This window comes from Pteropus medius, unplaced genomic scaffold (assembly GCF_902729225.1).
Source record: "Pteropus medius unplaced genomic scaffold, Ma_sr-lr_union100, whole genome shotgun sequence".
In the NCBI taxonomy this organism is placed as follows: Eukaryota; Metazoa; Chordata; class Mammalia; order Chiroptera; family Pteropodidae; genus Pteropus; species Pteropus medius.
The window spans coordinates 4,400,756-4,428,719 of record NW_024342469.1 but is presented as its reverse complement, the minus strand read 5'-3'; the positions used below and the strand labels follow the sequence as shown (position 1 = coordinate 4,428,719).

The following is a 27,964-nucleotide window of genomic DNA, read 5'->3' as shown; positions in this document are numbered from 1 at the left end:
CACACCACTCAACCACACGTACGCCAAACACAGACACCACACAACCACACAACCACACACCATACAACCACACACCACACACCACACAAACACAAACACACACATGCTACAAACCACACACAACCACGTACATGCCACACATGTATAGTACAACACGTACACGTGTACACACATTTACACATACAGCCACATGCACACATGCATGTATACACACAACACACGCACACACACATATACACTCATAACTTACACAACGCGCAGACAGGGCACATGCACACAGCACACACGTGCACGGCCTCCCACACCACAGACTCTCACATACTCTCACACGTATTTACACGGATGTTTCTCTCTCAGTGCGGTTGTACACACTTTCTCACACTCTTCTGCACCCCCGTACCCCCTCCTCCCACACACCCCTTTTCTATTCTTATCTTTCTCGATTTCACGTTGCTGCTGTTTTCCTTACAGAGGGCCCCCCAACACACGTCTGCACACGATTCTACAGATTAACGTCTGAGACGAATCACCTGCCTGCTCCCAGCAGAGTCCCGGTGAAACAAAAGATGAATGATTCTGCAGTCGGAAGGGTGGGGGCAAGTTAATTACGAATGACAAAGGGGCCCATTCTTCCACTCCACTTATCTTGATGCCGCCTTGCCCTAAGTGCTGTGTGCCCAGGCGAGGTACATGATTGACAGTCCTGGGGGATGTGTTGCTGGCACTGTGTGGCCCTGCCCCCTCTCTAGCAGCCATCAGCCCCTATGGGTAGGTGGAGTTGGCACCCCTGCTGGCACCTCAGCCACTCCCTCAGCCTCCCAGCCAGAGAAATGCAGAGAGAAGGGGTGAGGCAAACCTCTCTCCATCGAGCTGGGAAGGTGGGGTGGAGGTTGGGACTGTGGGACGTCCCCTGGAGTCAGAGAACTGCCCGTGGGGCGGGTCAGCATGAATTTGCCTGGGGAATCCAGCAGGTCACGGACTTCTGAGCCTCAGTTTCTCCTGCTGTGGAACGGAGCACAGCTGACTGGGATGCTGGCAGTGTCCCAGGAGGCACTGAGGGTCGGTGACAGGTGTCATCGTCACCTGCGATGCCCTCAATACTGGGAGAGGCTGTGGCTGGCTCCCTGGAAGTGGCCTGGGAAAGCCTGGCCTTTGAGGCTGTGGAAGGACAAACGGGTCGGGGGTCAGGATGAGTGGTTGGCTGGGGAGTGGGGGAGGGGGAACGGGCCTGGCCTGAGAGCTTGGAGAGGCTGTCGGGAGGATAGGTCACTGTCTGCTTAAACTGCTGCTTCCACGCCTGTAAGAATGAGGGACGGAAGTGAGGACACCTGGGCCGCAGCAGGTCCGCCGGACAAGGCCATGCCCTTCTTCCCGCAGAGGACGCGCCTGGTGCCGAGGACGGCTGCCAGGCCCCCGCCCTTGGGAATGGCTGCCTGGGGAAGCGGGGAGGGTCCCCCAGGGGAGACGGAAGGCTAAGGTGCAGCAGAGGCTGTGAGCATCCTGGGTCTGGCTTCGGCCCTGAGGCCGCATCTGTGAAATGGGCACATGACTCCACCTGGGCAGGCAGGTCGTGGGAGGGCAAGAGAATGGGCTGTTCGGCCGATGGCGAGACCCCGCGCACTGTTCTTGCTCCTGCTCCAGGTCTCTGGGCTTCATGACCGCCTGGGCTCTGGGGAGGGTGTGGAGCGGAGGGGGTCGATGCTTAGTTCTCACCTGCCTGCTGGACAGGTAGAGCACCTGTCTGTTCATTCCATCCTTTTTCATTCATTTACTCATTCATGCCTAGGCTCCGTCTGTTCGGCAGGAGGGGTTTGACCTGTGCCGACCCTGAAGGAGCCAGAATAAGGGCACTCAGAACGGGGAGAGTCACTTGCGCTTGGGGGGATAGAGGTGGTCAGGGGAGGCTTCCTGGAAGAGGCGGCCCTTCAGCTAGGCCTTCGTAAATACCTAGTCATGGACTCTGAGGGGAGGCCAGGAAGGGCATTTCAGATGTCTGGAATGCCACTAGCGAACCCCTGGAGGTGGAGAAAGGCTGGGCTGTGTCCAGGAAACAAGGTGGGTTGTCATCTCTGACAAGGCGGGGGGTGGGGCGGGTGAGCTCAGCAGGAAGTCTGAGCGGATGGTCCAAAGGGGCGTGGCAGCAGAGCTGAGGACAAGTCCGGTGTGTGGCAGGGGGCTTCCTCCCTGTCCTGCCGGCTCAGAGGGGCCTGGCATGGCCAGAGGGGGCAAGCAGTCACCACTGAAGGGGGAAGCCTGTGGCCTGGCCACCCAGCAGGGTCCTGCCTATGTCACCTGCCCGTCGGGCACAGGAAGGAGCCCTGGGTCAGGGCCCTTCCGCCTCCTCTGTGTTCTCGCCGCCTGGCTTCTCAGTGTCACCATTTCCTGGTCTCTTAAATGGGGGCCTTCCCGTGCCTTTGTCCTGAGGGTCAACTGAGCCAAGACGTGAAAGTGCCTGGTAAAGGGCAGCGTGCTGGGGAAGGAGAATCGCCTGGTCTTATCTCCGTAATTCTGGGGTGGGAGCTGAGCGTCCAGGCTCTGGAATCTGTGGTCTGGGTTCGAGCCCTGGCTATGTCTCTCTGTCACCAGCTAACCCTGGGCCAGAGAGTGTCTGTACCTCTCTATACCTCAGTTTCTGCATCTGTAAACCAGGGTCGTGATGGCAGCTGCCTCCCAGGGAGGCTGTGAGGATCGATGGCTTGTGGAGAGCCTTTGGAGCTGTGCCTGTGTCCCTTGGTGTCCTATCGAGGGACACCCCCCCACCCCCCACAGTCCACTCTCCGGGCATCGGGCCTTGGCCAGGGTATACCACTGGGCCCGCCCCACACAAGGGCACCCTGGGCTTCCTCTGCCCCCCCACCCCAGCACCCCCAGGGAATGGGGTGGCTGTACCCCAGGACGCCAGGTACACCCTCCTGCCGAGAGGCCGTGCGCCTCACCTGGGGCAGCAAACCCAGAGCGCCCTGCTCCAGCCGTTCTCCGGAGCGAGGTTCCGCCCGCTCCCGTCGGCGGCTCAGAGACGGAACGCTGGCTTCGGGGGACCCGCTTAATGACTGGCCGCCAGGAGGTCACTTATATTGGCTAAGCCGGCGTAATTAGACGTGGTGCGGAGGTTACCGCCAGCGCACGGGAAAGCTGTTAAGGGGTTAACCTCTGAGAGATTACATTGTATTCAGCGCTCTGTTAAAGTTTGAATTAATTTTTCCCATGGGTTTGTTCACATTCTAATTTTCAACTAAATGAGACATCTGTTTCAGAACAGGAAAATTTGCTCTGGTTGTCATGGCAACTATCATTCTGTAAGAAAATTATTCCAATGGTTACTTTAGAACAGAAAGACAGAAATTCAGGACATAAAGCCGCCTCCATCACTCAGTTGGAATTCTGATTCCTCTGGCCTGCCTGGGGTCTGTGACGTGTCCGGGACATGGGGCTTGTGACATAGGGCTCGGGGCACTTAGTGGTGGAGGGGCTGAGTTGTGTTGGACATGGGCACCCTGGTCCCCGCAGTGCCCAGCACCGCATGTCGGCATTTGTGGGTCTCAGACCGCAGCTGCCCTGGGCGGGTGGGGGCAGTGACGGGCGGGCCGGATCCTGCTGCTCACATGACAGGCCCTGCGAGGCCCTGTGAGGGCCTGCGAGGCCCGGACCCTGGGCGGCCTTGCACTTCACCTCTGGCCCCAAAGAATCTTGCCGCACAAGGGTTGCGCGACCAAGTGCAGCACACTGGGAGGGCCTGGGGCCTACGTCACCTTGAGCAAGGACGGACACCACCCCTCCGTCTCCTCTTCCCACGGCAGAGACCTGGGCAGCATCGTAGACGGGGCCGGACGGTTTTCCTGGCCTCGTATGGTCCCCTGGAAGAGTCTGTCTCTCCTGCTGCTGTGGCCCCCACCCTCTGGCCGCTTGCTTCTGCCAACGCTTGAAAAGGTCCCCAGCCCAAGGAGGGAGCTCCCCAGCCCGCAGCCATCCCGGGAACTGTCCCCTCTGGTCGTCCCGTGCGTGATTTGACCCTTCCTGCGCCCCACAGATTCTAATAAAAGCCAGAAGATCACATTCTCTTGTCGACAGAGCTTCTGGGCGATAGGAAGGTGCAGCCCTCTCAAACCTTCCCTCTCCCCCACTTCCTCCTTCCGGCCCTCTGCCCCTCCCCCTCATGTCAGGCATTGGGGTACAGCGCCGAGCAGGAAGGCCCCTCCCCGCCGTCATGGGGGTATAGGCGTCACCGTCCCATTCTGCGCGGGTCGGGGGAGGGGCAGTGACCAGCCCAGGGGCTGAACCAGGGGGTCTGGTGTCTTCTTCAGTGCCCTTTCCAGCCACTGCAGGGACACAAGGCCGCCCCGCTCCCCAGGGCTGCCCTGCTCCCCCAGCCCAGATGCTGCGGGCAAGGCCTGTGGGTCTGATGGCCTCGAGGACGGGACGTGGGGGTGAGACGGGGGGTGGCAAGGGAGGCAGGAGGTGCAGTAGCAGGAGTCCCGAATCCTGCCCTGTCGACGCCCGCTTCTCCACCTGCACTGCCTCGTACCTGCTGCGTGGTATTGGGGTGTGGGGCAACCTCTCTGTGTGTCTCTGGGGGCAGGGTGGATTCCAGCTTCCCAGGATTCGAGGTGATGTGTTTCCAAGAACCAGGCAGGTGCATCTGTCGGGGAGCGGTCACCCCCAGAGGAAGGTTCACTAGTGCTGGGTGAGGGGAAGGCGGGACCGGCAAGGGCCCAGCTGGGTTGGGCCCCTGGGCCTCTGTGGTCTCTGGTGTGTTTCTAAGTGTCTTTTTCAAGAAGCCGCTCCTTGCTGTGGCTCCCAGGAACTAATCACGTCTTCTCTCCATAATGACGAGGCCTCGTCTTGTCTTGTAAATACTTGATTAGATTTTTGAAAAATGGGTCCTGTGTTTAGGAGTCAGTTCCAGAAGTGCACTGCTCCTTCCCCCGCAGGCCGATGGGGCTGGAGGCTCCAAGGAGGTGGCCCTGGGCGTGGCTTTAGGTGTTGCTGCAGCCTGCCCTGCGGTGATGCCCAGGCTCAGCCAGAGCAGGCTTGAGTGTGTCCAGCTCCCCAGGGCTCCGGAAATGTCAGAGCCATGAGCTCGGGGTGTCAGGGCGGGAGAGGCCTTGGCCCCTCGGGAACAGGACAGTCAGCGTTTCTGACCAGGACTCATGGCAGGAAAAACATTAGATCATTGTGACAAGACGCTCAAGAGACATCATTACCACTACTATCATCAATACCCACACACACACACACACACACACACACACACACACACGGCTGTGGGTATCTATTTAAATATAAATATATTTAACTGAAGTATCCATTCCCTGCTGTGATATACTCTGATGTTTTCTATTCTTTCTTTTTTATTTTTTAAAATGCAGTTGTGACTCATCAAAATGCAGTTTGAAAAACCCTGTCCTAAGCCAGAGGCGTTTTTCATCCAGGGCCCATGGGTGGGTTTCAGGAGGTGTCTATAATAATGATGGTGATGGCGATGGTGGTCATGATGATGATGGTAGTGATGGTGATGATGATAATGGTGATGGTGATGATGATGATGGTGATGGTGATGGTGATGGTGATGATGATAATGGTGATGGTGATGGTGGTCATGATGATGATGATGGTGATGGTGATGATGATGATGCTAAGTAGTAATGTATAATGGCAATATTAATGACGGTGACGGCGATTTATATGCCAATAAGCCAATAGTAATGACGACGGCGATTAATATGATAATGTGACGATGACAATAAAGTGACGGCGACGCCAATATGGACGGCGATTTGCGACGACGTAATGACAACGGCGACGACAATAATATAAAAATGGGTGACGGCGACGACAATAATAATAATAAGTAATAAATGACGGCAATAGTAATGACGGTGAATAAATATTAATAGTAATATAATGATAGTAAGACGCAATGTAATAAGTAATAAACAATAATAATATTAATAAGCAATAATGCGACGGCGATGGCTTAATGAAGTAATATTGACAAATGAAAAAAGTAATAAATGACGACGATAATATAATGTAATAATCCGTAATAAGTATGACGGCTGACGATAATGTAATAATATAAGACAACCCAATAATATTAATAATAAGTAATGACGACGGCAATAAATATGATAAGACGGCCAATAAGTAATGAAAATAATATTTACGCGACAGATGATAATGGTGATGATGATGACAGTGATGATAATGGTATGGTGATAATGGTGATAATAGTGATGGTGATGGTGATGATAGTGGTGATGATAGTGATGATGATGATAATGGTGATGATAATATTGATATGATGGTGATGGTGATGGTGGGGATGGTCATGGGGTGATGGTGGCAGCTGTAATGCATTGAGTATTTACTATGGATCAGGCACTGTTTAAGCACTTTACATGGCTTAACTGATGTAATCCTTTCAATAGCCTTATTGAGGCAGATGGTGCGATTGTGCTCACTTTACGGAAGGGGGAATCGAAGCATAGAGAGAATATACGTCACTTGCCTAAGGTCACATCAGAGGTGGATCCATTCGAACCCAGGTCTCTCTTGAACTTGGGTGTAAAATTGTATGCTTGTGTTTGGGGGGTGCATTTGTTCTTCTGCGGAGAGAACTCTCAGGTTCGTGAGATGTGCCTGAGATAGGACGTGGCCTCTGGGGACTGTCCCCAGCGCTACCCACCCAGCAGCCACGCCCCAGCTCTGGCCACCTGGTCTCTTCACTTGGCAGGTGCTTCCTGTGGTTGGGGGTCCCTTGGCACAGTCCAAACCTGGGGGTGCAGACAGCTCCCCTGTGCCCCTCCCCTCACCTGTTTCTCCTCTCACGGGTGTAGAGGGCAGATCCCTAGGTCCCCACCTGTATGTGTGGGTCTCCTGGTGCCCACTCATGGCCAGATGTGGGGGAACCCCCTCGCCTCTCCATGCATCCCCCTATAAAAGCAAAGCAGTGAACAACCACCTTCCTCAAGGCTGAGACTTAGGCTGGTAGGGGCTTGGCGTGTTCTGCCTACTTTTAGTAAGTTTTCCTGGGGGTACTTGGGGCTCTCTCTTGAATATGGGGATCGCGTTCAGCTTGAAGTGCTGGCTGCAGTCCCAAGGCAGCAGGAAGAGTGCCGTTTGACACACTGTTAACCAGTTCATTCATTCATGTAGCCCTCTGCCACTCACCACCGTTCATTAAACAAGCATTTATTTGCCCTCCCCTGGCGAGGGGGATGCTTGCGACTCTAAACGCTCGAGGGCTGGGCTCATTCGAGTGGTGTTTCTGGGAGGGATCACACCTCACTCACGTCTCTTCAACGAGCCTCCCTCTGGAGGTGACAGTTTGGGGATCATCCTTAGGGATGATTCTTAGGGTGCTTTTGTTCCAAATGAAAACCCAACTCAAATGGCTTTCTTGTGGCCCAGAGAGCTGAGAAATCCAGCAGTGTGATGGGCGTCTGGAGCCGTTTGATCCAGTGGGGTCCCTCGGCCACGTGCTCCAGCCATCTCCCTTTGGGACGGCTTAGTAGCCGCCGACAGCGCCCAGGGCAAGCGGCTTACTGGTTCACATACAGGAATGACGACCCTCTTCTCTTATCAGTGAATGAGGTGTCTGGGATGCCCTCCAGTTGGAAGGGCCGAGGCCACACGTCACCGTTGACCCAGCTGAGGGGAATGGTACACATCGATCGGTGTGGGTCCTGACTGGGCAGCACGTTGGGGTTCCACTGATGGATCTGCGTCCATCCGGCCCTGCCTGTAGAGCTGGGGACGGGCTCAGTCCTACCTGGACCCCTAGCTGGAGGCTTCGTGGGGGAAGCAGGAATGTGTGTCCCCACTTGGAACCCACTGAACAGTGAGAGGGAGGACGGGGGAGCCGTCTCCCACGGTGGGGCGGTTCCTTAGGTGTAGAGCAAGAAAGGCCTTTGGCAAAAGCTGAATTTTTTAACTTTCATTTTTTAAATTATACACATAATACTTGTCCGTCATAGAGAAACAGGAACTGCAGTCGAGCCAGAGGAGAAAGGGGAGAGTACGCTGGCGACACCCTCAGCCCAGCGTCCGGCCGTCGCCTTGACCGGAGTTTCTGGGCATCGGGCCGGACCCGATGGCCGCGGGCGCGCTGCCCGCCTCCCCTTCCTGGGGCCGCTCTGACCCGCCTGCTCTCTGCCCGCAGGCAGCCCTGGTTTTACGGCTGGGGCTTTAACCTCCCACGAGGCCAAGCGCTGCTGGAGAAGTGGAACCTCATTCCCGAAGGCGTGGACGTCCTGATCACGCACGGACCCCCGCTGGGTGAGTCGGCGCCCCAGCCCCTGAGGGAGGTGGGCGTGGGGGTCCAGCTGTTCTGGGTCCAGCTCGCCGGGGCCTGGGGGACAGGTCGCCCCAGTGGCTCCTTATTTCCTGAGCTGGGAGCTTGACTCTCTGTCCTGCAGATGCCTCGCGGCCACACGGGAGGGCAGAGGCAGGTGCTCATTTTACACACGGGGCAGGTCAGAGCGCGGAGGCCGGCGGGCAGGGCCAGGCTGGACCCGATCCCGGGCACTGAACACCACAGGGCCACTCTCGCAGGCCCCATCGTGTGCACCCCTCACCTGTCAGACCCCCGGGGGCCTCGCCCCATCCCGATGGGCCCCGGCACCCGTGGGTCCCACCCCGACATCTTTCCTCCTGCCCCCCCTCACTCACGCCCCGTCCTGCCCACCGCCTGCCCCGTCCGCTGCACCTCCAAACTGTGCCCAGCTCCTTCCTCCTGCCGTCCCCCGCTCGGCCCAGGCCAGTGTCTTCTGTCTCTCGGACGCTCCCTGCGGCCTCCTCACTGGCCCCCAAGGTCCGAGTCTTGCCCCTTCCAGTCCCTGTCCCCGAGCAGCAGGAAAGAGTTCTCTGCGTGGCCAGTTTCACCCCGCCAGCCCTCTGTAACTGCTTGTGGCTTCCTTAGCCCTTAGAGTGAAGTTCAAGCTCCTGGCAGCCCTGCCCAGACCAGCCTCTTCCTCCCAAAACCGCCATCACGCCTTCGGGGACGTGATCCTTGGGGACGGGTGGAAGCGGGTGGTGCTGGACCAGGGACTCAGCAGACACAGAGCTCGCAGGCCACCAGACCGGGGCGGCGGGGTGCGGAATGGCCAAGCGCAGTACAGTGGGACACGGTCGGGGATGAGGGAAACCCAGAATAGAGGCAGAGACAAAGGCTGTCAGAGGCCTGGGGACCTCCTGGAGGAGGTGACCCAGGATAAGGCCTGGGAGGGAGGGAGAGAAGAGCGGCTGTGCCAGGGGGGAGGGGTTGTCGGCGAGTCTCAGCCCAGGTGGAGAGTCACTGGCTCCAACCCCTGTGCGGGAGGAAGCTGCCCTGCGCACCTACTGTGCGACGGGCACCTCTGTCCACCTCACAAAGCGCTGACAGGCTTTGCTATCCCCGTTTCTTCAAATGCAGGGAGCCCCGAACCCCAGGGCCCTGATAGGGCTTAGGGGTGACCTACAGAAGATCGTAACCAAGTCTGTGTTAACCCCCATCCGAAGCCCGCTGACCACGGGATGAGTTCCCGTCCACGTTCAGCGTCACAGTCGCTTCCTGTGAGGCTCTGGGGCGGGGTTTGTCCTCCCCACCGCTTTCCTCGGTCCGCCCCTCCGAGCTGTGTGTTTGGGGTCCTGCTCCCTGGACACCCCCGCCTGCTCCACACACCACACACCGCTCCTGTTTGGGGGACACCTGTGTGCCCAGTGGTCAGGTGAACCGTTGAATGAAACCGAGGCACAGGGAGGTTAAATGACTTGTCCAAGGCCACACAGCCAGTAGGCAGGTAGCGGATCCCGGGACTTAAACCCGGTGTCGGCCCCGAGCCTCCTGCCCGCCCGCTTCACGTCTCTGTTCTCTCCTTCCCGCTCCTGCCCCCCCATCTTTGCCTCATTCTCTCTCAGTCTCTGTCTCTCTGTCTGGCCGTCTCTGGTGACAGGTGATGGCAGCTCCAGTCTCGACGGCCCACGCGTCCACCTGGCCTGTCGCGGCACGTGGGGCATTCCTTATTCGCTCCCTCTCTGAGTCTGTCCCTGTCCCTCTCCCTCTCCCTCTGTATGTGTCTCTCTCATGTCTCGGTCAGCGTCTGCCGCAGCCTGTCTGAGTCTGAGTCTGAGTCTAGGGGCCCCCTTCCCCCTCCAGCAGCTGCGTCACGCCCACCCACATAGAGAGGGGCCGAGAGGAAGCAGGTGGCCCGCCTGGAGTATCCACTGTTCTTCGTTGGCGAGGATAACAAGCCGCCGCCCTATGGGTGGCTCCGGGAGGCCGGCCGTGCGAGCAGACCCAGGCCCGGGGCGTGAGCACCACTGCACCGAGTGAAGTTCACGTCCATGATTTCGCGATGTTTGTTTAGAAAGTTTCCCACCCGGAAGTCTTGCTCCCCCGGGTTCTGCGCTGCTGCCGGCTGCTGGGCGGGTGCCCTTGGGCCTTGCCTGTCCCTCTCCGGCCTCGGCCTCGGTGGACACCGTCCTGGAGGCCATTCTGAGCATGAGTGGTCTGGGGACTTACAGTTATCACGCGCCCTCCACCCCACGTGCTTGGCCCACTCTGGGCTCTCATAAGTGTGGCCGTCTGCGTGGCCCGCAGGGTGGAGGGAGGCGGCCCGGCCCCAGGCGGGTCCCTCCCTGACGGCTGAGGCAGGGCAGGGCTGGGGAGAGCGTGCTGTGGGGCTGGCCTCGTGAGTCCGGGACCTCTGTGCCTCCGAGGCTGCAGTGGCTGCCGCTTGGCATCCGTGGGGCCGGCGTCCGGAGTGCTTGCCCCCCCATTGTCTCCCCGGCACAGGCTTCCTGGACTGGGTCCCTAAGAAGATGCAGCGTGTGGGCTGCGTGGAGCTTCTCAACACCGTGCAGAGGCGTGTCCAGCCGCGGCTGCATGTCTTCGGCCACATCCATGAAGGTCGGTGCGTGGGCTGGGGGAGGCGCCCGTCCGCGCCACAGGCTCCTCACGGCCCTTCGGAGGGGCCACCTCGCCCCCAGTCACCTCCTCCCTGACCTAGTGGAGGGAAATAGCCCGTTTCTAACGCATGCTTTGTAAAACCTCATCCGTCCGTCGGCCGTCAGTTAGCTATTACTGAAATGTATAATTACAGGGAGACGGACGCAAAGGCAGGCAAAACAAGGGGTCAGTCTTACTTTCCTGGAACCCTGAAACTCTGCAGTGCCTCCAGCGGGGAGTCTTCAGGAGATGGGCAGGGGGCGTTTTGGAGGAGGGAACATTTGGACGTGATGTGGAGGACGCGTTAGATTTGGTAGACACGCTGAGTTCCTCAAGGCCGGTGGCCCTGTCTTGTTGCTTACTTCCCCGTGGCCCAGCACACAGTAGGTGCTTGATGAATGTGAGGGCTGCTTGCCTGCCTGCCTGCGAGGCTCTCGTGCATCTCCCTCCCACCACCACACACCTGGGGCCGGCAGCCACACGGGCACTCGATGGTGGCCCACACGGGCCACGCGGACGTGGCATTCTGGCTTCTGTCCTGGGGGGCTGGGACCAATTGCTGTGACCACATGTTTGCTTTACCTCGAGAGACAGTGGACAGGTTGGCTGGGATGGTGACAGGTGGCGTTGGCTCCAGTCCTGACCGCCCGCCCTCCCACACCCTGGCCTGTCACTGCACGTGGCCTTTCCTTACTAGATGTCAGGCTTCCGCACCGGAGCCCGATTTCAAGTTAGGCAGACCTTCCCTTTCGTTCCCACCCAGCAAAGGTCCCCCCGTCCCATCCCACCTTCCAGGAAGCACTTGGGCTCCCGTGGGGCGTGGGGACACGTGGGTTGTCTCCTGGCCTCTTGAACCCCCGTCTGCCTTGGGCCAGGGCCGCTGGGCCTCACGCGTGCCTTGTCCACATCAGACCATTTTCCAGCTTAGAAGCAAACATGCCTCAGACCTTTCCCTGAGGATCTCTGCATGGCATTCTCAGGGGACAGGGGTGATCAGACCTCTCCTGTCCTGAGGAGCTCACAGACTGCTGGGTGGTAAGCGAGCCATCGAAGGCAGAATCTGAGAGGTCGTGGGACAGATGGACAACTCATATGCTCATGTCATTTTCTGTAGCCCTACTATGGGCATGTAGTGCCATTAGGTCCAAGGTTGTATGTGATCCAAATGAAACCCCCGCATGATCGTATGGGCCAAATGGGGGCCCCGAAGAACCAGTAACCTGCACGGGGAGGAAAAGTGCCTCTTCCGGTTTGCAGGTGATCTGAGCTGAAAGATGGGGAGGATCCTAGCGAGCAGACGTGGCAGGAAGATGGTATAATTGGGGTAGAGGCAGAGCCAATGACGGTGGTGACAGAGATGGTGCTGGTGATGATGGGGATGTCGATGATGTCACCGTATGCTTTCTAGTCACTGGGTTGAACAGGATACATGGGTTATTATCTCGTTTGGTCCTCACAGCAGGCTGGGGAAGAGCATCTGTCATAATCCTACTTAGAGACACGAGACTAAGCTGAGAGTTTAGTAGCTGACAGAGTCAGCCCATGTGGCTGACAGCCACCGGCCAGCACCCTCTGCCCCTCAGCCCTGACAGGCGTGTGCTTACCTTCCAGGGTACGGTGTCATGGCAGATGGAACGACCACCTATGTGAATGCGTCTGTGTGCACCGTGAACTACCAGCCCGTGAACCCACCCATAGTCATCGACCTCCCCACGCCCCGGAACTCCTGACTGTCTCTGCCGTCCCAGCCCCTCCTGCCCGCAGCAGCCGCGTGCGCCTGGCCAAGAGCACGGACCCCGAGCCACCCTCCCTTTCACGCGGACGACCCATCTGGTCACGGGGACCCGCCCAGCAGATGAGTCGAGGCCTCGGAATGAAGAAAACCACCCCTGACTCTTCAGCCTGCTGTCTGTCACTTGGAGTCGGGACCCTGCGTGTCTCTGCCAGGGTTTCTGTGCTCCTTCCTGTTTCCTGCGTGTGCATTCTGTCTGTACCTCGCTGAAGGACTGGCAGGCCCGCGGCCCCGCCCTGCTTGGGAAATGACCAAACCTTCATCCCGCTCAGTCGGACGCCCTTGTGGGTTTGGGAAGCTGCTGCTCTTGGACCGATTTTGGAAGTTCTTGCACAAAATCTCCCTCCAACCGAGGGCCCGTGTGGCTGCCAGCCCCAGGGATGGGGGGTGGGGTTTCTAGTCTGGCACAGACAGCCCTTCCTCTCTCCCAGGCTGGAGAAGAGGCAGGCCTGCTTGGTGGCGGAGGCCCTCCGGAGGAGCGTTCGGGGACATCTCAGGAATTTGGACTGCACCTGGCCAAGCCGACACGCTGCTGCCTGGTGCTGTCCCCGTTCTCTTCCTGTGGGCAACTTTGCTGACTTGAACAATGACCCGAGCATCCCGGGCACTCGCTTGGAGCCTGGACGATTCGGCGGGGTGGTTCTACAGAAGGAGCCATTTGAGTCCCCAGGACTGGCTGAAGGGTTCTAAGTCATGGCTGACCCCATGGGGGCTGTGCTGCTCCACAGAACTCAACAGCTTGGGGGTGCAAAGGCTGAGGCAACCCTGCCACACGTATTTGCCCATGTGGACGTGCACCCCACCCCCACATGCACACCCCTCTTAATTTAAGGAAGTGGATCCCATGTTTCTCATTTCTGTCCTCAAATGGGGCTTCTGTCCGTCGGTGTGATTTCCCGTGTGCCATTCTACGGGGCATGCCCACAGTGGAGGAAGGCCGAATGGGTCACGGTCCTCGTTGCTCCAGTACCAGCTGGTCCCGTAATTGGGAGTGTGGCACAGTGGCAGAGTGGGCCCTGGGCTCCAGCAGCTCCACGTAGGGGACTTCTTTCTTTTTTAAATCAGGACTGGGGGGTTCGGGCTGAATCTCTGCAGGAGAGGGAACCAGCCGTGCCTGATTAAGGTGAGGCAGGATGGGCACGTGCGGGGTCGGATTCTGCTTTTATTTAAAATGTTGGCATTTTGTTCATCGTGGATTCTTTTTTTCTGCATTAATTTTGATTCAACCACATTATGTTAAGATCATATCATTTATCATCATTACTGAGTTTTGGGGTACCCCCTTAGCCATGCACCTGAGGGCCCTAGTCGCCTCACTCCCTGGGAACCAGCATTTAACCAGCCCCTTGCCGCTACAGTCTCGGTTTGTCCTCAGCCAGTCCTGCAAGGTGGGTACTACTGGCCTCATTTTAGAGATGAAGAGATTAAGATCAGAGAGGTGAAGAGACTTGCCTGAGGGTGCACAGCTCAAAAGGGGCGGAGTCGGGACTGGAGCCACCGTCTCTGGCCTCACAGCCCCTACTCTACCATCGCCCAGAGCTCCGCCCTGCAAGGCAATGCATGGTCCAAGGCTCTCTCTTTAAATTTAAAGGTCCTGTTGGAACCTGTCCAGTTCTTTTCTCAGAGAGAGTCCCTGGAGGCCTGCGGGATCCTGTTCTGTGAGCCCAGCATCCCGGGGTCTGGAAGATGGTGATTCCCTTCCAGCTCGAGCCGGGCTGCCCGTGGGCCGAGGGGCACAGGTGAGAAGCCTGGCAGCGGCACAGCCTCGGCCGAGGCCAGCTTTGCTCTGTGGGGTGCTCGGCTGATGTGGCTCTTGGTGGCCGGCGATGTCTCTGAGGCCTCCGGGGAGGCCCCCGATACGAGGCGTGTGCACACGTGGGGTGCAGAAAACACAGTGCCCTTTCAGCTGCCTCTGCTACATCTCTATGTGGACCAAGATCTATAAACCTAAAAAAATGTTTTTCCTAAGGCATCTTCAGAACATGGTGTATTTTTATGTGGAAAAGAAAAGTTATGAAGGCAGCTGTTACTTCGAGAGAAAATTCATTAGAAGCCCTTGAGGTATGAAAGATGGCGGCGTGCTCCCCAATCATTCTGGCACAACTTGATTGTGGCTGTAATTTTTTTGGTCAAGCATGTCAGACAATAAAGTCTTTGTAAAAAGGAAGAGAAGTCCGTGTGGTGCTTCTCCCCGGGTACGTCTGGGTGTCGTGTAGGGCGCGTGGGTGAGGAGCGATACCCTTCCAGGCGAGCCCTGAGTCTCGGCAGAGCTCCGAGGCCAAAGATCTGCCACGTGTCAGCGACTGACATCCCCGGGGGAGGGGACATCTCGGAGGAGGTTGGCATGGGGAGTTCTGTGCCCTGTGGGGTTCAGATATCTCGACTGCCTGATTCCCCAGAGAGAGTGCCTCCCGACCGCCTTAGCCCTGGCATCTTCCTGGAAAAAGCTTGTTCAACCTAGTGCGCTCATCAAGCTAGGGGGCCAGGTGTGGCCCAAGAAAAATACTGGCAAGTATAATGACTCCAGCCTCAGAGCTCCCTAAATTGCAAAAATTCTGCCATCCATTGATCCATCAATTTACCCCTACTCACCTACCCATTGACTTATCCACCCTTCTATCCATCCACCCATTCATCCACACTCACCTATCCACCTCCACTCTCACCCATCCATCCATCCATCCATCCATCATCCATCCATCATCCATCCATCCATCACACATCCTCCATCATCCATCCATCCATCATCCATCCATCCATCCATCCATCCATCCATCCATCACTCACTCACCTATCACCTATCATCCCTCATCCCATCATCCATCAACATCCATCATCCATCCATCCATCATCCATCAATAAATCCATCCACTCATCCCACTCCATCATCCATCATCCATCATCCATCCATCCATCATCCATCATCCATCCATCATCCACTCCACAAACATTCACTGAGCACCTCCCATGGGCCTGGCTCGGGTGAGGGAAGTGGCAGTGGTGGCGGAGGTAGGTAGGCAGGTAGGCAGGTAGGTAGGTAGGTAGGCAGGTAGGCAGGTAGCTGAGGAGGTAAGATCGATGATGACAGCGGAGGTGGCGGCCAGTCATATGGAGGCAGAGCATGGAATTGGAAAGATGGGTTTGAAGAGGGACATTGTGTTCTGTTCGGGACTCTCGGGCTGGAGATTCCTTTGGGATGTGTAGGGGAGGTGTCCGGGGGGCAAGGAAGGAGGGGCGTGTGGGCAGCAGGAGCAGCAGCCTGGGGTGGACCATGATGGCCTTCTTCATGAGCCTCTCCATCCTCAGACTGCCCCCCTTAACCTGCTCCCTCAAAGAGTTCCCCTCACTCGTGCCCACAACAACCCGTCCTGTCTGGCCTTGGCTCCCCATCTGTGAGCTTGAGCAGGGCCCCCAGCCAGCCAGGGGCCCTCCATGGCTGTGGCCCCCTCTGGTAGTGCTGTCATATTGCAGGGGCTGCTGTGCCGCCCCGGGGTCCATGCTCTACTGAGATGCAGCTGCTGCAAATCCCCACGGTCTGCCGCCTTCAGTGTAGACAGGATCCTGCTGCCTTTAGTGTAGACAGGATCTGTCTGGGTTGGATCTGTCTGGTGAAGGGGGTGCCGGGGCGCTGGGCTCCCCAGCTCCTGGTGGTCCAGCACTCTGGGTGCACATGTAATCATAGCCGTCTTTTCCCACGGCATGGGGGGGGGCCCAGATAACCCTCCCACTGCCCACGGCGATCCAGTGAGCTGTCCCCTCCCTCTCCCTCTCCCTCTGCCCTAATGCTAAGTGTCCTCTGAGGGACCCCACACCCCGCTCTTCCTTCCTGCATTCCGGCTTCCATGGAGCTGATTCTTGAACCTCCCCGGGCACCAGATTCCCACGCCTTTTCTTTCAGGAGGCTCCTGCCTCAGCCCCCTGAATAAACTAGTGGGGGTGACTCGCTCTGCGGACAAGGGCTTCACCCAGTGCTCTCCCCTAAGGCCACCTACAGCTCCCAGCTGGGCCCATACCTGCCTGGCCACTGGGGGTCTTTTCACGGAAGGCCTTAGACATTCCAGGGTCCTCGTTCTCACCGTCCCACTGAAGGCATGGGCTGTGAGAACGTCCAAGTGGGGTTACGCGCCCGCTGTCTGGAAGCTGGCCGTGTGCTCTGTAAGGCCCATCAGACCCCAGAGAAGCAGCTGAGCCCTTCCCCATCTCACGTGCTTGGGACCCAGTGAGTGGCAGATGGGGTCGGGCTTGGGGGCCTTGAGGAAGACGAAATCCAGTGTATGGGGAGATCACAGAGAGCTTCCTGGAGAGAGTCTGGCTGGGCCCTGAACAACAGGAAATGATTTTTCCATTTGTAAGAAACTATTTTGAAATAATTTTAGATTTACAGAATTGTAAAGATAGTACGGAGTTCTTCTATACCTTTCATCCTGATGTTGGCATCTTAAACAACCACGGCGCCTTCATCGAAACTAAGAAATTAACATCTATTAGGTGCTCAGGTATAAATTATACCACTATTAAACTATATTCTGTACTGCATTTCAATAGTTTTAGATTGCCGTCCTCTCTGTGTCCCTGGATCCAACCCACGGTTCCGCGTGCATTTGGTCGTCACGTGTCCGTGATAGCTTCTCGGAAAAATTTCCTCAATTTTTATGGCCTTGACAGTTTTGAAGAACACTGGTGGAGTGTTTTGTAGAACATACTTTCAGTTGGGTTTGTCCGACGTTTTCTCATGACGAGTCTAGGGTTATGTATTAGAAGAAGAATATTTCCATCAGAAAAATCCCTTTGTTTGGCTCCTTCTAAATCACATCATTTTCCAAAACGGCTGTATGATTTTGCCATCCCACTGGCAACGCGTGAGTATGCCTGTTAGCCCACATCCTCATCAGAATTTGGTGTTGTCCATTTAAAACGTTCTAGCCATTCGCGGAGGCCTGTGTTGTATTTCATCATGGTTTTAATTTCCGTTTCCCTAGTGATGAACGATGTTGAACATCCTTTCATATATTTATTTGCCATTCACATGTATTCTTTTGTGAAGTGTCTGTTCAGATCTTTTGTCCCCTTCCATAAAAGATGAGGTTGCTTGTTTTTTTTTGTTTTTTTTTGTTTTTAATAGGTTGCTTGTTTTTATGAGTTTTTAATGCTCTGGGTACAGTCCTTAACTGAAAATGTGATTTACAAATCTTTTCTTCCAGTCTATGGATCGTCTTTTCGTTTTCTTAACAGTTTCTCAGAACAAAAGTTTTTAATTTTGACGAAGTCCAATTTTTCAGTTTTTTTTTCTTTTATGGATTGTGCTTTTGGTATAGTATCTAGAAAACCCAAGGGTATGCAGATTTTCTCTGCTGTTTCCTTGTAGAAGTGTTATAGTTTTATGTCTTACATTTAGGTCTATAATGCATTTCGAGTTAATTTTTGTACAAGGTGTGAAGTATGTGTCAAGTTTCATGTTTTTGCATATGAACACTATTTCTTTACGGACTTGCCTTTGCACATTTGTCAAAAATCAGTTGACTATATTTGCGTGGGTTTATTTCTGGGCTATTTTGTTCCATTGATCTATATGTATGTCTTCTTTTCTTTCTTTTTTTTTAATGACCAATATCGTACTCTATTATTATAACTTTGTGGTAAATCTTGAAATTGGATAATGTGAGTGCTCTAATTTGTCCCCCTTTTCAGAACTGTTTTTGGCTATTCTAGCTCCTTTACCTTTTTGTGTACATTTTTTTATTAACTCGACGTATATAAAGCTTGCTGAGATTGTGGTCGGGACTGCATAAAATCTATAGATCAAACTGGAGAGAAGTGATATTTAACAAACATTGAGTCTTACAATTCATGAAAATTATTTTTCTCTCCACTCATTTAGGTTTTTGATTTCTTTCATTCATGCTTGCATTTTTCATCATACAGATCCTGTATGCATTTTGTTAATTTATACCTGAGCACCTAATTTATACCCTTTGCATTTCAATTTGCATACTTATCTTCAAGCTCACTCATTTTTTCCTTGATGATGTTGAATTGGTGGTGGTGGGGGGCGGGTAGTAAAATAGTATTTAAAAAAACTTCTCACCCCAGCTGTTCCCTGTGGGTATGTAGGCATATGAGTAACGTTTGTATTAGTTAGTTTTTTGGTAGGTTCTTTGGAATTTCCTATGTGGATGGACATCCATGTCATCTACAAAGAGACATTTTACGTTTTCCTTTCCATTTTTTTTTTCCTTTTCAGTTTTCTTGCCTGATTGCACTGGCTAGGACTTTCAGTACGACGTCGATTAAAAGAGACGACAGAGGACATTCTTGCCTTGTTCCTGATCTTAGAGAAAGCATTCAGTCTCTCACCGTTCACTATCATGTTAGCTGTAGTTTTTTTTGTAAATGTCTTTTATTCAGTTAAGGAAGTTCCTTTCTGTTCCCAGTTTGCTGAAAGTTTTTTTTTTAATGCATTAATGCTGAATTTTGTCAAGTGCTTTTCTGCATATATAGAGATGACCATATGTTTACTCTCAAAGAGTTTACCCTCCTGGGAGTTTGTTGAACTTCTTGGGCGCATAGATTTGTGTCTCTCTTCAAATTTGGGAAGTTTTTGGCTTTCGTTTCTCCAAATATTCTCTCTGCCCCTTTCTCTCTCCTCTCCTGGGACTTCCAGTGTGTGCGCGTGTGTGCGTGTGCGTGTGCGTGTGTCTGTGTGTGTGTGTGTGTATTAGTATGCTTAATGGTGCTCCACTGATCTCTGAGGCTGTGTTCATTTTCCTTTCTGTTCTTAAGACTGAATAATCTCAATTCACCCATCTTCAAGTTTTCTGATTCTATAAAATTATTTTTCCTTACTTTTGAAAAATATTTTGCTAATCGTAAAAATTTCTCCACTTCTTCTCCCTTTGCATTTCAATTTGCATACTTGTTATCTTCAAGCTCACTCATTCTTTCCTCGATGATGTTGAATCTCCTAATGAGTCTGTCAAAGGCAACCTTTATCTCTCTATTAGTGGGTTTTTCATTTTTGATACCTGATTGGGACACAGGACCCACGGAAAAGAAAGTGAGGCAGTCCCATGTGGGAGCATGGCGATGCCTGCAGGCAACGGCCGAGACCTCTGGGCCTCCTGGCTGAGGGCACTGGAGCCACCCCTTCTCAACCCCTTGCTGAAGTCTTGTCCTGAGGTCTGGTTCCGGGCTTCGAGCTCTAAGGCTGAGCCTCCTTGGGCTCCCATAGACTGGGGGACTCCCCAATCAGTCTTGACCCCCCTTCTCTTAGATTGCCTGTGACCTAAGTCCTGGGAGGTCTAGGGAGCAGGTCTGTGCTTGGCGCCTGGTCTAGGCATGGAATGTGTGCTGGCTGGCTGGGCCCAAGGATGGATGGTCCCAGGAGGAAGTCAGGGCACATCATTATCTTAATTTTGTAGATGCAGAAACAGAGGTTCAGTCTAGAGAGGTAAGTTGCACAGGGGCCAAGGGATTTTGTCCCCGAGAAGGAAGAGCTTCTGGGGCTGAGGGTGTCCCTACCTCATGGCCCTGCCAGAGCCCCCATCAGCCTCATCCTGATGTCTCCCTTGCCAGGTTGGGGGAATCTGGCTGATGGGCACAGGCTAGCCGCCGCTGCCACATGTCCCACGGTGCTTCCTTCCCTCCCTCTGAATTGACCTCAGTGTCTCCATCTCTACAACGGGGTGGAAACTCTACTTTGCCAGGCGATGTGGCTGGTGGGACAGGGTGGGCTGGCATGGCCAGCAGAGTCAGGGGCCCGCAGGGCAGTCAGCTCTTGTTCCTGCTTCCTGAGGACTCACTGAAGGCACCAGAAAGGGGAGAAGCAGCCACGGCCACTGCCAGGCCCCACGAGCCCGGGGCACAGGGGCAGCGCTGCTACTTCCTTTCCCCAGTTCCTTCCAGAACCTTCCACAAGGCAGCAAACTCTGTTTTACTTCCCTCTGCTTCACAATAGGTGGAACGAATTGCAGTGAATTAAAACCCCTCCTAGCTTGTCAGACGCCATCATGTCCAAGGAAGGGTCCCTCCTAGAAAGGTCCCTGGTGGGTGCTCTGATCAGCTGCCAGCTCGGCTGTGCCCCACCTGAAGCATGATGGGGCTTGACTTAGACGAGGGTCGCTCGGGGCATGTCGGCCTGGTGTCTGAGCCCCCGGGGGGCAGAGAGGCGGCCGCAGTGTGGACGAGTCCAGCAGGGACACAGATATGATCCAGGAGGGGGACGCGCTCCCGGTGGATTGGAGGGAGCCTCCGGTGTCCCTCAGGTACCCAGCAGGCTCTCACGAATATAACCTCCAGAAATTCTGAGTTGTAAGTATTTTAGCATTGGTGATTCTCTTAAAGTCTCAAGAATCATTTCTGTAAAGGCTAACATTTTTATTTGCTCGAACTGACTAGGGAGGGGTCCCGAGGCTCAGGGGGCGACTTCAAGGCCACCTGGAGAGGCCGTCCCTAATGCTGGAGCCGGGGCAGCACGCAGCCAGGGGCCCCCCACGGGAAGGACACAGGCTCGTGGTGGGCACGCGCTTTGTTTCCGGAGACTCTCCAGCAAGTTCCTGAAAACTCCTGGATCATATGATTTTATTGGTGTTGGGGACAGGCCCCTGGTGGGCACCTACTGGAGGAAGGCCCGGAGAAAGTCGTTGTAGGAGATCTTTGCCGACAGCGACTTGTCGTAGTACTCCAGGATGTGGAAGAGCTCCTCCTCCGAGAGGTTGATGCTATGCTGCCTCAGGACCTGCGCACAGAGAGGGCCGCGGTCGGCGCCTGCCAGGACGCAGGCCGCAGGGGCTGGGGGCACCCGGTTGCTATGCCTCACCTCCAGCCTCAGCCCTGGCAGCCCTGTCCCCCTCCCATCGCCCACACACTGAGGGTGTGAAACAGGAAGAGAACGGGGTGCAGTGAGGCTGTCAGCACGGTCATGCTGGGCAGCTGGACTGGCCACAGGGCTGCAACTAGGGTGGGGACTCGGCAGGCACCACGGAGGAGGGCGGGGCCAGCAGGCGCAGGGCACAGGGACTTGTTGTGACCTGGCGGTAATGCAGCCTGCGGCAGTTTGGGACACGCCTGCCCGATGTCAACCACCTTCCCGATTTTCTTCTAGGCTGCTGTGTCTCCAGCTAAAAGGGGACCTTTCTCAGCCACTCTCAGAGCTGGCCAGGTAAACCTAAGTGTCACGTGGGACTTCTGGGAAGCCTCCTTTAAGGAAAAGGGGCATGCCCTTTTTCTCTCCCTTTCCTCTGCTGCCTGAGGATACGGAAATGATGGCTGGGCCCCGGCAGCCATCTTGGGCCATGAGGAAGGAAGCCAGGTGCTGACGATGGTCAAGCAAAAACAGTGAGGTCCCCAGTGACTGTCCAGCCACCATGCCAGCGCTGGACTTTCTGCCTCCACACTTCTTTTATATGAGAGGGAATTAAACTCCCACTGTTTAAGCTGCTGTTATTTTTTTCCTTAGCTGTCATATGTAGCTGAAACAAGTCCTAATAGATAGGTACATAAAAATAAATATTATATATATATATATATAACCGAGAAGGGCCCCCGACACCCCATCTGGTCTCCCACTCTAGCTCTGCTGCCCCCCCTACCGCTGTCGCCCACCCAAATTCCTAACAGAACCTCACATGACTTCTCTCCCATCTTTGCCTGGAGGCTGAAGGAGAGTGGCTGGCTGAGAACAGTACTCGACCCCAAGGTAAAGACAAACAATGTGAACTGAAAACGGCTGTGGGCAGAGGACCTGGGGACAGGCCTGGCTGTGAGCCGGCCCCGCCCTTCAGCGCCCGGGCGGCTTGTGGACACAGTCCCCGCGCCCGCCACCAACTGCCGTTATTCTTCCTGGGTTATTATTAAAGATGTTTTACTTTTTTCCTCTTTTAGTTTTTAGCTGAAGCAGAGATAAACCCAAGGGATGAATTTTTTGTAAGTGCATTTTAAGGTCAGAACCTTTGTCTCTTCGATGTCTTGACTGAGTTTTGTCTTTTTTCTGGCTGTAATATGTGATTTTTAATGGAATGTTCCAGACCCCGATTGTTTTCAGCCTTGGCGGCTGGGTGGGGTGGAGAGAGGGGCAGGGAGCTCACGGTGTTGTGCATGTTCTAAGGGCAGCCGTTTTGAGTGGCATTCGAGGGCGGCGGTTTTTTTGCTTTGGAGAAACAGCGAAGGCCCTGCAAGGTGGCGCTCCCACGTAAACAGGGCGGTTGCCAGAGACGGTGTGGTCACTGCCGTGTCCACAGTGAGGTGGCTGCTGGGGACGGTGTGGTCACAGCCGTGTTCACGGTAAGGTGGCTGCCGGGGCTGGCGTGGTCACAGCCGTGTCCACAGTGAGGTGGCTGCCAGGGACGGTGTGGTCACAGCCGTGTCCATGGTGAGGTGGCTGCCCGCGACCTTGTTTCTACTGAGGATGCTGCCCTTTCAGACCTTGCTGAGGGGAGAGGCTCAGCCGAATGCTGCTGTGGGGCGTGTGCCAGCCGTGCCACACGGGACGGGGGCAGCTGGGGATCAGGGGCTCCCACGAGGTGGGGCTGAGTCTGCGGGCCTCTGAGTGGCATAGGCCACTGGCTTTAGCCCCTCAGTGTTTCTGTCCTGTCTGTGGCCCTGGGAGGCAGATGCAGGTCCTGGCTCCCCGCAGAGGCCAGGGAAGGCCTGGCCTTGTGTGGGGCCCAGGGAGCCGAGGCGGCAGCAGTGGTGCCCCAAGGGACATTGGGCTCAGGCGTCTGCACTGCGATTGCCCCAAGGGCTCTGGAGATCTTCAGGGAGGAGAACCTGGGGTCTGCAGGTGAGGGGCAAGGGTCTCAGCCCTTGACAGCCTGGAGGTCCCAAGGAAGTGAGGTAAGGGGCAGCTGCTCACACCTGGGCCTCCGGCGGGGGGACAAGGTCCTCCTCTTTTGAGGTTTTCAGGGCACTTTTGGCACCTGCTCCCTGTTCACACAGGTGACGGACACTAAGAGCCGGCTCACCTTCCGGAAATCAGCCACGCCCACGAGCCCTGTCCCGCCCTCATCGGAGGCCTTGAAGGCCCGTCGCATTGGCCTCCAGCAGTGCACGATTTGGGGCTGAATGCGCAGTAACGCCGAGTAAAAGGAAGACGTCTCAGGACCAGCTTCTTTCTGGAATCAAAAGGAAAAACAAGAGGAGTGAGACGGGGCGTTGGAACGGGCAGGACGGAGCGGACAGACCCGGGTCCCACGGGGCGCGGAGCGCGGGCTGTGAGCCCCGGGCTGGGCCTTACTCCCATTCCGCTCCTTCTCACTGCCCAGCCCGTGCTCCTCGGGCGGGCTCCCCGCCACCAACGGAGACCTCATCACAGCATCGGGCATCAGCACGACTGCCATCCGGGCTGCTCATCAGGGTCCATGTGCGGGCTGTGAAAGACACCTCAGTTCTACCTCCCGCCCCGCACTGGGAGGAGGGAAGGTCTCGGCAGCCCCATTTCATGGGTTAGGGACGGAGACTCGAGAGGCAAAGCGGCGGGATCAGGGCTGCCCCAGGCCCTGCCTCCAGCAGCTGTCAGGCCTCGCCACCGCCCCGGGCACTCGAGGGGAGGCTGCAGACCCCCGGCCAACTTCCAAACAGTTCGAGGGAAAGAGAGATTTCAGTTTGGGTCTTCTAGTAGGTTATTATAACGAACAGAGCTTTTTAAAAAAAATTGCAAGGTTGTAATTATATCTAGTAATTAGACAGTACACTACACTGTGATTATTTCATTTAGGTGCTATTAGATTGAAAACAAGATGTTTTAGCATGATTTAGCCCTGGAGGTGAACTGTGGGCAATAATGTGTAACACGTTTTCGCGAAGTTTAATTTTAATGTGGCACTACGTAAAACAAATTAGCACGAAGTTAAATTGCTTTCAATTTTTTATATCATTTAGGATCTATGATGGAAACTCACCAGATACCCTATAACTTCGTGAGCTGTCACTTTACCCAATCGGCTGGTCCACACGCCCGGCAGGGAAAGGATTCCGTGCCCACCTGCTCCCCCCACACCCAGCCCGGCCCCTGAGGGTGTTTCCACGCTGCCGAAGCCTGCAGAGAGAGCCACTGAAGAGCTAGGCAAAGAAATGGCTCTTCAGTTTCTCTGCCCAGAGACAGCAGAGGGGATGTGACTGCGACAGGAAGGCCAGGCAGGGCAGGGGGGCCATCTCCTAGGAAAGGATCCTGGGGGAGGAGGGTGGCGCTGCCTGCCAGTCATGCCCAGCCAGGGATCTGGGGATGGGGGCAGGGCGGCTCTGAGCCACGGAGTGGCTGGCGGCTCCAGCAGCGTATGGGGTAGAAGGAGCAGGGGCACGAGGCAGTCTTCCACGGGAAGTGTGCGGGACTCTGCCAGGGGGCCCGGGCTCCCGGCAGGGCCGTCCAGGGCACCTGCCACTTCCTGGAGACACAGTCTCGGTCGGACACTCTGCCCCAGCTCATGGGCCTGCCTTTCCGCGGCTCTGTGAGGACGAGCAGTGGGTCTGGGAACAGGGCGCCCCTGCGCAGGGGAGGGCTCCAAAGGGGGCCTAGGGTGCTCTTAACGGGCCACCTCTCAAAGGCTCTTAGAAGCCACAGATCTCCCGTCACTTACAGGAGGGGAAACTGAGGCCCAGCGAGGCAGGGGAAGGCCAGAGCTGGCAGGGGCCTCACAGGCCGTGCCGCCTCCGTGATTCTCCAACTATGAGCCTGGGTCCCCTAAAGATGTCACGAGGACAGCCTTTTCTCTGCTCGCAGAAAACTGAGCAGAGAAAGAATTGTCTTGATTTTAAGATTTTCTGCTGTTCTCTTGGTCTGAGGCTTTGATGCTAAGATGATACTTGCACAAAATTACAAATATCACCGTGCAGAAAGATTCTGTATGGAAGAAATAGTTTGCTGGGTTACCCCGCCCTCACTGCTGCCGTTGGGGGGGACGGTGGGGACAGGGCAGGGGACGGGGCGGGGGGCTGTCCAGGTCTGCCCCACATCCCTGCGGTCGGAATCAGCTGAGTTTGTTCCTCAAATCGACAATGCCCGTCGGACCTGTTATTTAATTCTGTGTAGCTTAACCTGGGGTTACAGACGATGGATCACGAACACGAAGCAGCTCGTTTCCCTTCACGCTTGAGAAAGACTCAAGAACGGCGAGTCGGTGGAAACGCTGTGCTTGAGCTGGGTGAGCGAGAATCAAAATCACAAGCGATGGAGGAAAAAGGTAAAAACCCAGAAGAGCAGTGCCCTCCACCTGTTGTTTAAGCCCCTTAAGGTTCTTCTTCCTCTTCCGAGAAACAAAGAGAAACCAGTGTGGGTGTCGTTCACGCAAGAAAGACTAGAGGTCTCTGACCCGCCGCCACTCCCGGAGAGGGGTCCGGCCTGAGTCAGGTGGGTGCGTGAGTCAGGGGGGAGAGTGAATACGCGTTGCGTTCAAGCTGAGGTGCTTCCCCCGCCCCCGCTTTGCCCTCTCAGTGACTGGCCAACAGCCCGGTGGGCCATTCTGGTAGCTCGCTGACTGACTGCAGGCCACACGCCCGTCGCTGGGCACCCTGCGAAGTGCCACGAGATTCGCTGTCTGCCACCGAATGCGTGTGAGGCGGGGACCCATGCTACCAGACCCCAGCCTGCAGGCTCCAGACCCTTCGGGGGCTCCAGAGGGGAATCTTTAAAGCTTTTCCAAGAAGGAGAATTTCGAGCTGTTCGCAGTGTCCCAAAGCCTGATGGAGACTTCAACTTTAGCCGCAGCTCTAAAGTTGCGCCAAGACACGCGCTCCCTGACGGAGCAGGTGGCCAGTTCTGGGCCCGCTGGTCAGGTCCCAGTTGTCGTGCTCACCTGAAGACTGCCCAGGGCTGGAAGGGCCTTTACGTAACGGAGGAGCGAGGGCAGCGAGGGACTGAGCGACAGACACACACGTCTTGGGAGCGCACACATGTGTATACCGCACTAGTGATACATACACAACTCGTGTATGGACATACGCATATCATGCAAGTGTGACACACATACACTGTATGTACACATGCGACATCACAGAAGTGTGACACGCACACATTTCACATGTGTACACACATATACATACATGCGCACATGTGTGTCTAGAGAAAATCTGAGTAGGGGGTCCATGAGGAGGTGGCAGAGAGGCGAGAGACATTTGACAAGTGGGTCCTCACTGGCCAGCGGCCCCTCCTAGAATCTCCACAGCCGCTGCGTCCACCTTTGGTATGAAGCGAGATGATCGGGATTTGCGATCATTAGAGAAGAATGTAAGAGTTCCTTTTAACCCCAGACCCGCCAATTTTCCAAGAAAGGTTTTCATACCATTTTATGTGCATTCTGAATCTTCATCCTCTGCATCAGCGAGGTCTCCTTTGCTTTTAACAGGAGGACACAGCTCTGAATGAAGTCACAATAAGCAAATTTCCCGTTGTCCCGCAGGTCGTACTTCACGATGAGCTGCTGACGCTCCTCTTTGCTTATGTCCAGGTTGAATTTCTCCACAAGAGCTAAAGACAAAAGTGTCAGTTCAGAGGGTGGCAACTTGGCCATTCATTCATTCGCTCACGCACGCATTCGTGCATTCATTCATCACTGCTGAGAGGCTCTCTCTGCCTCAGGCCCTTGCTTCACAGGCTCGGCGGCTGGACAGATGTGGAAACAGACAGGCAAATGACAGACTAAGTGTGGTAAGGAGGGAGGGGGACCCCCACATCCGGTTGGGGTCCCTGGCGTTTGTCTGCCGTCTCGCTTTTGCATGGGCACCGGTGCTGTGGTCACGGCAGTGTGGACAATGTCCTGTGGNTGGTAGGAACTGATCACTTAAAGAGCTCACACCTCCTTTTGTTTGTATATTTTTGAGCCATGGTTATCGTAAAAGTAATTTATGTCAATATTGGAGGTTCTCAGGAAAAGCATTTTCTGGGTCTACGTATCAATCAAGAAGCGGGGAGGTGAGGGGCTTTTAGCCGAGGTATAACCTGGTCAGATTTATTTTCCTGTAATTAAAATGTTGCATAAACGGTATGCATCGATTCCTGGAAGTATAAATCCAACTGGTTTAATCTGAAAAGCTTATCAAAGTGCGACATCGTGAAAAGCGACTCCGCAGCAGCGCGGATGCCGAGGTGAGCTGGGCGGGGGGCAGGCCCGTGAGTCCCCTGCTCTCTGCCCGTCCCACCTCCCTCGACTGTCCGTCTGTTGCCTTTTACATTCTGCCCAGAGAGCACAACCAAGTCTCTGCTTTCTAATGCCGAAAGGCACTATGTGCTGACTCTGTCATGGGGTGCGACTTGCTTG

General features: G+C 55.3%; 2 protein-coding genes across 2 annotated transcripts in view; one reads left to right on the top strand and one right to left on the bottom strand.

Moving 5' to 3' along the window:
- MPPED1 (metallophosphoesterase domain containing 1) overlaps nucleotides 1–14,886 on the top strand; it is a 60,747-nt gene extending 45,861 nt beyond the window's left edge. Inside the window, exons 5-7 of the mRNA XM_039863014.1 lie at nucleotides 8,162–8,277; nucleotides 10,775–10,888; nucleotides 12,539–14,886. Coding sequence (XP_039718948.1) covers nucleotides 8,162–8,277; nucleotides 10,775–10,888; nucleotides 12,539–12,657 — 349 coding nt within the window. The 3' untranslated portion in view covers nucleotides 12,658–14,886. The remainder of the gene's footprint in view (nucleotides 1–8,161; nucleotides 8,278–10,774; nucleotides 10,889–12,538) is intronic.
- A 6,356-nt stretch (nucleotides 14,887–21,242) lies between these two features.
- EFCAB6 (EF-hand calcium binding domain 6) overlaps nucleotides 21,243–27,964 on the bottom strand; it is a 184,416-nt gene continuing 177,694 nt past the window's right edge. The window contains exons 30-32 of the mRNA XM_039863013.1: nucleotides 26,990–27,174; nucleotides 23,678–23,827; nucleotides 21,243–21,453 (exon numbers count right to left, since the gene is read on the bottom strand). Of these exons, the coding sequence (XP_039718947.1) occupies nucleotides 21,331–21,453; nucleotides 23,678–23,827; nucleotides 26,990–27,174 (458 nt within the window). The 3' untranslated portion in view covers nucleotides 21,243–21,330. The remainder of the gene's footprint in view (nucleotides 21,454–23,677; nucleotides 23,828–26,989; nucleotides 27,175–27,964) is intronic.